This window comes from Numenius arquata, chromosome 6 (genome assembly GCF_964106895.1).
Source record: "Numenius arquata chromosome 6, bNumArq3.hap1.1, whole genome shotgun sequence".
Taxonomy (NCBI): Eukaryota; Metazoa; Chordata; class Aves; order Charadriiformes; family Scolopacidae; genus Numenius; species Numenius arquata.
Window position 1 is genome coordinate 47270619 of NC_133581.1, and position 12007 is coordinate 47282625.

The 12007-nt window shown below is 40.0% G+C and overlaps 1 protein-coding gene across 1 annotated transcript in view; it reads right to left on the reverse strand.

Annotated features, from left to right (window-relative positions):
• Nucleotides 1-1455: 1455 nt before the first annotated feature.
• ZFYVE26 (zinc finger FYVE-type containing 26) overlaps nt 1456-12007 on the reverse strand; it is a 47974-nt gene continuing 37422 nt past the window's right edge. Inside the window, exons 33-42 of the mRNA XM_074149945.1 lie at nt 11465-11612; nt 10174-10383; nt 9090-9305; nt 6828-7025; nt 6315-6517; nt 5618-5759; nt 5010-5069; nt 3520-3702; nt 2766-2810; nt 1456-1665 (exon numbers count right to left, since the gene is read on the reverse strand). Coding sequence (XP_074006046.1) covers nt 1456-1665; nt 2766-2810; nt 3520-3702; nt 5010-5069; nt 5618-5759; nt 6315-6517; nt 6828-7025; nt 9090-9305; nt 10174-10383; nt 11465-11612 — 1615 coding nt within the window. The remainder of the gene's footprint in view (nt 1666-2765; nt 2811-3519; nt 3703-5009; nt 5070-5617; nt 5760-6314; nt 6518-6827; nt 7026-9089; nt 9306-10173; nt 10384-11464; nt 11613-12007) is intronic.

Below are 12007 nucleotides of genomic sequence, written 5' to 3' on the forward strand. Positions count from 1 at the left end.
GCTTGGGGATAGTGCAAAACTCTCACTTGACAGTCTCAATTATTTTATGTACTAGGACTATTTACAGTTACGTTACACTTCAGAAAAAACTGTTGCTTCTTTTGAAGTAAAGAACTAAACTTTTTAACAAAAAAAGTGAACTAGTTTTCCTACCTTTTGTGCTGAAATACATGTAAACAGCAAACACAAACTCTTGGGGAGTGCCATGTTTGTTTCTTTTTGAAGGTCCTACTACTGTCTGCCTTTCTTCTGCCCGTTTCTCAGATCCCAGTCACAGCTGCAGAGAAGCAGATGCTTTTTGCAGCATTCATGAACACAGCCATTACACAAAGATTCCTATTTTTTCATAGAACTGAGTTAACCTAACACTTCTAGAGCAAAGCCTGACGATATAGTCTATACAGTATGTCTGGTTAATAAAAATTTAGTCTGGTGTTCTATTGCACCTGACAGGGACAGACTATTCTGATAAGAAACAGGTAAATCCCTGTGTGACACAGATACAGACTGTCTGAAGAATTTTTCCATAGCTTGCTCTATCCTTATTTTCTGCTATACCTGATGAAAAACTGTGGAAGTTTACTGGCAACTGTTCAGTGATAAAGCTGCGTTGCAACAATTTATTGGATATTACTGTGGCAAAGAAAGAGGTACGTGATTTTTCAACTATTTTAAAGGATTATTTTCCCTTTGTACCCCCCTTACAGGATATGCCCTTTGTAATTTCATCCATCTAGTAAGGGCTTAAGTGCCATATGAATGGCACACTTCATACAGCGTGACTGGTAAGTAGAAACCTGCCATGAAGAATTGGTTCCTACCTTTTCAAGTGACCTAAAGAAATTGGGCACATTGTACTAGTGGGGGAAAAAAAGAAAAAAAAAAAAAAAAGAGTAACAACGGTTTGTGTAGAGGCTTAAAAAAATCTCTGAATTTCGGTCTTTGGAAAAGAAGGTCTCTCCAATCTTGAAAAAGTTTACAGGAAATCCATAATCACAGAAAGTTTTATACTCTAGGCTACACTGAGTTGATGAGATTTTCTGTCCCCTCTATAAAGGTTTTCTGGATTAAAAAAAAAACCACAATAAAGTTCAGTGCCTTCCAAAAATAATCAACCAAAAAAAACAACAACAAAAAAAAGCCAAACCAGAAACAGAAGTGCTCTCTTCTCCATACACCGAAATTCTTGCTTGTTCGGTTTGAAACTGTCTCCCTCCCCCCCCGCCCCCATCAATAAGATAGCCAAAAAACACCCTGAGGTAGTGACTGTCAAAATAACAGGACTGGCACTTGTAGTTTAGTTCCCTTCCTTTCACCAGAGGCACATTAGCAGCATCCATTTGCCACCACCATCAGCCAAGAGACTGCCATTTTACCAAGAGATTGCTGAACCGCATGCCTTTAAGCCGTCTTGGAGCCTTCTCCTCCTGTATGGTGGTGAATGTCAATTACTCATTACTTCCTGGTGCCCTGGGGAAGCCGATTTCTTATTTTGGGCTGGTGCACTGAGAGCCACTGGGTACAGATGGCCTTCACAACGTCATCTCCGCTGTTCTCAGCCAGCTGTCGCACGTGCTGGACAAGCTGCACTGCTCTGGTCTTCTCCTGCCTCACTGAGACTAGATAGGCAGAACGCAACTTGTTGCACATCACGTAGGCCTGGATCTGAAGCAGCAAAGGCAAGCAGAACTTGGTTAGAAAGCTGTAGTAAACTAACAGGGCAAGCTTAAGAAAGGAATCACTGGAATTACCTAGTTCAAGACGCCTGTTGTACAAAGCAGTAGCAGCACATTGTGAAGCAGAGCATGGCACGGAGCAGATAGCAATGTAAAAGCTGAAGAGACAGCTGCATTTTATTAAGTTTGTCTCTTGTGGAAACTCCTTTAGAGTATCACCTTGAAATCAACATCAGGAATCCTATCATGTGCATTGTTACCATATCCTCATAGCAAAGTAATTTTCTTCCATTGCTGCTTCTACAACAGCTCACATCTTTCAGTGACAAATCTTACACAAAGGCAGAGTGAATAGCCCATTTTTCAATCTATGTAAAATACTGAGTTTGTCAGTTGGAGCAGAACAGAGGAGAGTCACAAATCTTAATATTTTATTCCCAGCTATGCCACTCGAGATCTATGACAATCCATAAACTCCAAGCCACAGCTTCTTCATCTATAAATATGTATCTACACTTCACATATCTATCTGTGACTCTCCAGTGGCTTGGCAGCCTGGTATGAAAGCTAACAAAGAAACCAAGCGTTTAGGCCTCGCTTTCTCTAAGAAAAAAGTATATCAGAATTGGAGAAGTTTCATCATTTAACTCTTGATCACAATGGAAATAGGCTAATCCTGAAACAGTAAGCTGAAACGATCATCTTGGAGGTATGTTGTTCCTCATCAGTCCTCTGCTATTACTGGAAATTTACATGCACCGATGTGAAAAGGTGGGTAACGAAACCAGCAAACCCACCAATGAGCCTTTCTGAAATACTTTTCCTCCCACTATAACAAATGCCTGGCCCTCGCTCGGAGAGCTGTCAAGGAACCAACAGGGATAACATCAATCACTATCTTCACATCACAGCTCTACAGTCACAAACAGTACAGCCTCAAGGAATTCCCTGTGATTTCTACAATTTAGGAAGCAGCCTTCAAAACTTTGGCCTGAGTGAGGATGAGAGAAAAGATGGCGAAGCAGAGCACGTAACCCACAGAGCAAGACCAGGCTGTTTAGCTCTTGCTAAAGGAGTTCCTCTACTTACCTTGTTTTCATCACTGTCCATATCCTGAATCAGATTATCCAGATCCTGTATCCAAAGAAGGGAAAAGCTGTTCAGATTTGGAGTGACAATGGTTCGCAAACATTTACCTTATCAGGGACCAAAACTCCCGCATAACAGAAGGGCTGCTGAGATCACAGATAGATGGTTACATTGTCCCAACTGCCAGTGCTGCGCATATAGAAAATACTAAGTCAGATTCTTCCCCTTATCAGAGCTTCTCCGGCCTGCCATGTCTGTGAGGTATCCCTAGAGAATGGTATGAGGTCAGTATCTTATCCCACAGACCTGTCATAAAGGGCATCTACTTCCTTCACTGGGATGGAAAAGACACTGTGGTAGGCAAAGGAAATCTTAAAATTTTTTTCTATGGAGGCAGGAGGTTTCTGCCTCCACACATCCTCTGCTTTGTCCAGGGAAGCCTCATTGAAGTGAAAGTCTCCCACCGCAATCAAGAGCATTTGGCAGGATCCTGTGAAGGAAAGGTTCCCTCCCCATCATGGGCAATCGTTTCGAAAGCGCAGGGTAGGAGCATGCTACAGCTACCTATTGTCTCCTCTCAGAGCATAAGGCAAACCACACACTCTCACCTTTAAACAATGCATGTAGCACAGAGCCAGAAGACATGAAGGACTGACTAAAAGAGCAGCACAGACACAACAGGATGGTTTCCCTGTAGCCTGTAGCGTATACACCTATTTTACCTCAAAAGGGACACAATGCAGGATGGAATTACCTCAGCAGGAATGTTCTTGAACTCATTTAAACAGTTTAGGATAATATTATCCCCGTCATTTTTAGCTGCAACTCCAGACTCACTGACACACTTGAGGAGCTGCCGGATCTCACCATACTTCTGCTGCTTTACCAGCTGCTTGGCCACTTTGCTGTACACTTCTGTAGCCTCCAGCTGGAAGTCCTAGAGGTAGTTGGAACATCAGAGCAATGTGTTAAATATTCTCAGCAGATTTTCTCACAGGGAGTCTATACAACTGAGACAATCTTTCCTAAGAATACAATATCACAGCATGCTCCAAAAAGTCAAAGCTGTTTTGAGGGCCTTGGATTTTCCAGTCACCGCTGCTCAGGGCTGGCTCAAAGATTTTCTATAATCAGACTGGTAAAACTCAATTTTGCTCAAGAACAAGAGCACTGTTACCGTCTCTTTTTCAGGGATGGCAAAAATCGTTTTATTTCTTCTAGCAAAAGATCTTTCCTAGGTCTCTACCTACCTCTCCTTCACTTAGCAAGCTCCCACTGTATTCCTCCAGCCACCCCACCAGCAGCCACCCTTTGTGTTCCTCGAGAAACAGTAGGCAACTGACCATTGCACACCTCCCATATGAAAAGCTGCAGACTGATCCTGCCGTGAATAAGGCAAGAAAATGAAAACCAGGAAGGAAACAGAAGTGCTGCTAGGCAGCTGGGTTCACTGCTCCATTTTTACTGAGCGGCAGTGACTGCTGTTGCTGCTAAGAAGTGCTATTTTTCTAAGGTTCTCCATCTCACTACAAACAGGCATCCTGCCTTATGCATCCTGACAGGTGCAGGGCCTGCCATATCCACAGCTACTCTTTCAGTGTGCCAAACCTCTGTCCAGAAGTGGCCCTGCTATATCCAGTTGCCCAAGCGGCAACTGCAAACCATGCTGCTTGAAGCAGTATCTTTTAGCAGCTCCCAATATATGGATGTGAAACACAGAAAAGTTTGGAGGCTCATGAGCTACACTGACTGACAAGCACCTCAACTTCTACCCAGACTTGAGGCAGTAGAGGTCCCCAGAAAGTTCCCAGTTAATCAGCTTTGCTCCCTCAGCCAGAATAATAGTACAAAGATAGTCCTGGCCTTATTTATTCACTGTGTCTTTGCATGGCTATCATGGACTGCAGAAAGCTACTAAGTCAGAGCTCTCTACTCACATCTGTGGCTGTGGTTTGCCAGAGTTAAGTCACTGAACAAGGTGCACAGCAAAGGAAAAGCTGCACTGAATTCCTCTATAGAACCCAATTAATTTGAAAGTGTCCTACTGAAGCAGCATCTTCATTTCCTTACCAAGCTTCCTCCAAATACACAGGAATTTAAGACTTGACCTCGTAACTTTTCTCAAGAGATTTTCCTTTTTGCATATCAAAAGATGTTTTGCAAGAAAGTCTTTTGCTTAAGCAATTACTGCTTGCAGCAGTTTCTTTTGTATATAGTGCTTGTTATATCATGTTTTTTCCATACCTGAAGGACTCTAAATGCAATCCCAAATCCCTCCTCAATGTTTTTGCCTTCCAACATGACCTGAAGAAAGAGACATAGACAAATTTGAAGACGCACATTCCTTTTTCATTACATAGAGTTAAATAAAAATGCATTTCCAAATTTTGCCCAGATGACAAAAGGCAATACATTACTTTAACAGAAAACAGCACCACCCCAACAAGTAGAGCAAATACAGGGTTTATTGTCACACGCTAATTCCCATGGGACATTGGGCAAGTTACAGATGCAGCTGAGCTGAAGTTAAGAAGGGTTAGAATAATAGCAGTATTTACATCCTATTGTGTTTTGAAGCAAGGCATAGTCAAAAGGAATGTTACACTCTGTATTAGGGATCCTCTGCCTCTGAAATTTTGAGCTTTGAGGAGAGGAGCTCCAAGTTCTCATGTGTTCTCTGCTACTTTGAGGAAAAACATGAATTTTTCATAAGCGGTAGGTTGAATACATGCACAAGTAACCTGTCCATGAAAAATACAAGAGGCTGCTCCAACCATCAAATGTTTCAACCTGTATATCAAGTTAGCATTGTTGACTAGAGTTACAGCTGTATTTGAAATAGCAACAAGTACCTTGCAAGCAACATCCATTTTCATGTTATTGTTTCCAAAGAGTGTGGGCAAGGAGGACCCTGTCATTTGAGAAGTTCCTGAGCTCTCACATCGATGCAGGAATTTTGTTACTTCCATCTGCAGATCAACTGTATTGATGTGCCTAGACAGAGGAAAAATTCTGACTATTTTGAAATAGAGAAATTGTCGATTGTTGATTGTGTGAACTTATTAATTTCTTGAACACATTTGAAAATAAGATATATTTCTAAACAATAATTGAGTTACTTTTTGACTTTGTCTTTTGTGTAGCCAAGTCTGCAGCAATGAGATGCTTTTCAGATCTGTGCATTTAACAGGCATCACAAGCTGAAGGTGAGCACTTGTTCACGTTATTTCAAAGAAGCAAGCCTGAGAATCTGAATCCCAAATAAGTATCTGCTCCCTATTTTCCACCTCATCACATCACATATACTCCCCCCCACCTTTAAGTCAGTCTAGCCTAAAAAAAAAAAAAAAAAAAAGAAAAAAGCCCCTAAGAAAACCAAGATATAAAAGCCCGAGTATGAGAGAGATCTGGCTAAATTTACACTTCAAATTTTAAATACAGGTATTCAGTTATGTCTGGCACCCATAACTTGTACATAGTTTTATGTTGTGAGTTAACCCCGGTAGGAATTTCCCCTTTCCTGTAACATAGTTTCTAGTTTATAGATACCTTGACACATCTGCAGCAGACATTTTCTTCCGAAAAGTGAATGCCATTTTTTTCCTTCCTGAGCTTCTTGAGACCTCCTGCAGATAGACTTTGAGATGGTCCTTGATCTTTAGAAGCCATGACTGTTTGTCTCCCAGTTCAGTGTAAGACTTTGCTCCATGAGTGAAAAATCTAATGCAGGTCATGGCAGCACGAACATGATCCTAAAAGAAATATACTGAACACTAAGATGGACCAAAGTACACCACCTTCACTAATCGTTGTCTGTGCTAAAGTGCTCACACAAAGCAGGCAACGCTCTGTTTTCTTTTAAAAAATAGTTAAGCTACTGCATGCGCCAGATCCATTACAAACACATAAAAGGTCAGCTTCAAGCCTTCCTATCTGTTTTTTAGGATTGGAAAATAGCAAAAAAATACTGTCCATCATGCAGATTTACACCAAAGTAAATAACCAAAAGTCTGACAGTATTCAACATTTCACTGAAAGTGATGGTGCTGACCCTCATCTTACCTTCATGAACTGTTGCAGCTCATACAGAATATGGTAGTAGTTCTTTCTCTGCAAGTATTTGCAGGCTGCAATCAAGTAGACTCCCCAGCTCTCCAATCCTGGATCAATGGTTTCCAGCAAATTCTCCAACATATGCAGTTTTCCACTTTCATAACTCGGAATGAAGATCCCTTCAATGAACACTTCCGATGGAGATTCCTACACAAACATCGGAAAGGTAGCTTGAAGCAGAGTCCCTGTGGCTTGTTGGTTTTCCTTATATAACATGAAGTCGAGTATTATGTGACAAAGATGATAAAACTAATAAATAATTTAGGTTGGAAGGGAATCTCCGGAGGTCATTTGGTTCAAAGCCCCACTCAAAGAATGGCTTCCAAGTTAGGTCACACTACTCTGGGCCCGTCCAGTCAAGTTCTGAGCATGATGAAGTAGGGTGATTCAACAGCATCTCTGGGGCCCAGCTCCCGAGTCCCAATATCCTCACTGAAAAAAAAACCCAAAACTTTTCCTTATATCCAGTTGGATTTTCCCTTGTTCCAAATTGCGTCCACTGTCTCTTACCCTTTTACTCTGCACATGTGAGGTAAGTTTGGCTCTGTCTTCCCTGTAATTACCCAATTGGTAGCTGAAAACAGCACATAGATCTTCTTTTGCCTTCTCTTCTTCAAGCTGGAAAAACCTAGCTCTATCACTCCCCTCATATATCGTGTCCTTCATGCCCCTAGCCATTTTGGTGGCCTTCCATTAGACTTGCTCCACTTTTACAATGTATTTTTTGTACTAGGGAACTCAAAACTGGGCACAATAGTTCAGATGAAACCTCACAAGCAGTGAGCTGAGGGGGATATTCACTTTCCTTGACCTCCTGACTACAGTCTCGCAAATGCAGCCTCACATGTTAGTTACTATGGAAAGAAGTATGTGTGACAACATGGCCTACATAAACATTTTAAAGACGTAATATGGAATTTGTATTTATTTTTTTTAAATCTCAGCTACAAAGCCTGTACACATAAAATGTTTCTAAACAACCAACTGCAAAACGTTTCATCAGAAGCTTAGTAACTTACAGCTTTAATGTAACAAAGCTTCCTCTCTACTTTGCATGATCACTACCAGTGTCCTTGTTCCAAACTTCCACATCAAATTGTATGCCTAGAGTATTTTCAAAGTCTGCCACTTAACTACAGAAATGATTTCACCAACATTGCAAAAATACGCGTTTTTTCTTTAATGGCAAATTTAAACTGATATAAAGGTCACATTTGAAAAGCAAATTTAATATACAGATGAGTATATGAGCTTAGAATGACTGATGATACAATGAGAAAGCAGAGGTGATAAGACAATTTTCTATTAATAAAGTTCATAAGCAGAGTGAAGATCATGGAATTTGGTGTTTCAAGTTGGACATTCTCAAAAAGAATTATTTCAAATAATAGAAAAAAAATCAGTAAATCAAACACAAGCACAGAAACTTAAAAAAGAAAACAAACAAACCCACACACACTTAGCAGCTTTCAAGCTGGTGAGATGTAATCAATTCAAATCTCTTCCAGCTCCTTCCTAAGAAGCATCCTTAATGAATTAGTGAGGATCTTGGAATAATTTCTAGGTTTAACTGTAATTTAGCACCAACAGAACTGTTTCCTCCAGACATTCTTAAACCGTCCTATATTATGCAGTTTTTCTAAGGGAGAACTGGAAACCACTTTTTGGCTTCCCTAGACTTCTGTCCTCTGGGACATGATCCTGTATTCCCTTATATTCCTAACGGTTACAGAAGTGCAAAAGTGTGTGTCTGATTCAACCACCACCACCAAGAGACATAGCCACTGTAGTAGAGAGTAAAGTGTCTAGTGTTACTGGCATGTTGGAATTCACAATTTTCCTTCTCTCTTCTGAATTGTATGACAGTAGTTCCAAGTTTTCAGCTTTGTAGAAAAACGACAAAGTTCTGTTGATGCTGGACCTCTACCAAAAAAGCTAAAACACTTTCTGCTCTCTAGAAACCACTGTTTCAACACAATGGGGAAGAGAGATTAAATACAAGATGTAAAGATCAAAGGTATTTTTTCATGTCACTAAATTCTTGTTGGTCACCGGTCAGTTTGTATAACAACATTTAGGACCTCAGAAACTCCCACGCAGAAAAACACCCAGAATGCTGCATGATGCTCATTACCATCTTAGACTGGCCCTGAAGTCCTCTTAGCTACTTTTCAAATTTCAATTTAGATGATGGCAAATTAAATTACTCACCTTATTTAACAAGTGAAGTAGTGCTTCTCTCATACAGTCATGCCTCATGTAAAAGCTTATTATCGCCAGATTAGTGCCATAACTATGTAAATAGAACAAGCATTCTTGATAGTAGCTGTTGTGTTGAATCTTCCCCTCACACATCAGCTCCAGAGACATACTTCTCGTTCTCAGTGTTGCTTCAAGTTCCCTCAGTGTGGCAAAGTAATCATCATCCTGCCATTAAAACAGAGAATCAATGATAGATGATGAGTAAGAGGGAAACTTTGTTTTCAGTTAGATCTTGTCACTCAGCCCTGAAGCATTTCTGTTACTGTTGTTTTTCAAAGAGATCCCTTTAGAGGGGTGAGAATCCAGTAATGCTTTTTATAAACACTAGATTGGAATCCTGCTATCAACAGAGGTGCTGAATGGTGCTGTAGCTTCCATGGCTGTTTCCAGGGACAGACAGGAGGCTTATTTATTTCAACACAATTCCACTGTCAACAGCTACTTCAATAACCTAGTTCAAACAGGCTTTTTTTATTCTCCTAAAATATGTACTACTAAGAGGTCTTTCATCGTTATGATTCCGCAGTTACTTAGTACTGAAAGTGCCTAAGGCACCTAAAAGGTACCCAATCAGAACTTTCAGAGCTAATCCCAAACCATGTAATAGTGCTTTTTGACAAAGAAAGAAGAATAGGACAGCATTTGTAAACTCTTCTTTGAATTCCTGCAAAGTTATCAGAGTTTCAGTAGAAAAATAACATCACCGCAGCATCACAACATATTGTTGGGATTAAGTTTAATTTCCTCAGACTGTAGTAATAACACGTTAACTAGTACAGCTTCTTCGCCCTCCACCAAGTATGCCCCCAATTACTGTAAAATCCTATGATCTGGTTCTCAGCCATTGATTCACTGTGACAAAACAGCTAACAAATTTCTCAACAATATTCAGTTTGCAAGATACAATCATTACAAAAGAAGAAAAAAACCTAACACTTGATATTGTAACAAGCATTGCTAATATGATGCGTATTAAAACATCATGACTTGGCTTTGCTATAGCCCTTCAGTGCAGACAGAACAGAAGACTTACCGCAATAAGTATGGGCTTCACTGTGGACTCCAGGTACTGTACCACATCCTGGACCAGCCTTGAACCATGGTTCAGCTGGTTTAGATCCATAGGTGGCTTTAAACATCGGTTAAACTTCTCTCTTGCTGAACTTAAATTTCCGGCTTTAAGGCAAGCCATACCCCAGGCATGCCACGCTCCACCTGGATCCAACCCAGATTTTGTAGAAACCTAAATTCAAAATTGTTTGTTAATATTGCCACACAATACTGGCTTATCACATAGACTGTGATTGTGACTTTTCTTTCTAGAGCACATTTCCCATTAAAAACAAAACAAAATACGAAAAAAACCCAGTGCTGATTATTTCCATATTACTGGCACAAAATGCCAACTACCAAAACACCCATGATATCCAAATGTGGAAGTATTTTTTATTGTAAAAGTTTAAGCAACAATTTACCTGGGAAACTTTAGTTCAGCAGTTTTAAAACTCAGGACATTTTCACATCTGCTTTTCTAAAGCAGATGATTTTTACAGAGCAGAATTAATCAGGTTTGTGTTTTTTAAAAAAAGCAACAGAAGATGCTTCACGAACCTCCAGGAAATGTTTTATATAAAATAATTTTGCTGATCGAATTTGTTCTTGATTTTCCTTAGTAGACCAGCTGCCATTAAACATGAACTGTTTTTATTCAAATAGGTCATCTATTCCTGCTGTTTATTACCCCTTAAAAATCCTAATCCTATTTGTAGTATCATATTCTGTTCTTAAACTGCAATGCCATGAAACAGAGGTTTACAAAATCCCAGGAGCAGGAGGAAGACGGAAGATGATAAACCACACCAGACGAGCTCTGACAGATAGATTTGCCACCACTGCTGATTTCCAAGTAAACACTTGGGAAATGTGCCTAACTAATGTCTGCTGTGGGATTACAAACAAATGAAATCAAGTATACAAGCTTCAGATAAAGTCCTGTGACAAAGGATGTCTGTCCTTCTACTGGATGCAAAAGTCCTGTATTTAATGGCTTTCTTGCTATTAGTCCATTCCAATTTTAATTTTATTGGGAAACAAGGTCCCTACCCTTCCCTTCAGCATCCTGCTCCACAGCAGGACTTTTCCTTCTCAGAAATTTTTTTCCAGTGTTCAGAAGATTATTTCTTCCTTGTTTAAAAACAATCCGGGTTTGCAACTCTTCAAATATTGTTCATTTCACACATCACATCCATCTGAACTCAGGAGGGAGAAGAACAAAAGCCACTACAGAAGCATTATGAACACTGACATCCCTCCCTTGTCATTACCTCTATAGCTAGTTGATAGTACTCTGCTTCCAGAAGCCGATTCCTTAATCTTGTTACTGCTGCAGGGAGAAGAATCTGATCCAAAGATGGTATTGGACGGTAGGCAGCAGCAACCAAAATATTCAACACATCCACTTTGCTGATGTAGCTAGGAGGAAACAAAGACGTTAAACACATACAACAAATACTTCCACTATTACCATACACTTAAAGAACTTTATGTCAAAGACAACTCTTAGAACAGTGGTTCCTAATCACCAGTATACCAGTTTCTCTATCCATCATACTATCCCGTTCAGACTATTTTTTATTGGGCTTTTTGCCACATTCTGTGGAATACTGGCAGATGCTGATTGCAGACTCCAGCTCTATGTTACCAAATCAAAGTAGCACGTGTAAAATTTATGTATTACACCTGCCACCTCAAGCTCCATAGGACAAAACTTGAAGAAAGTGTAGCTTGCTCATTCTCAAGAAGTGAAGGTTTAAAATCCTATATTGAAATATAGATTGAAAGCAGATACACAATATCAGAAGTAAAAT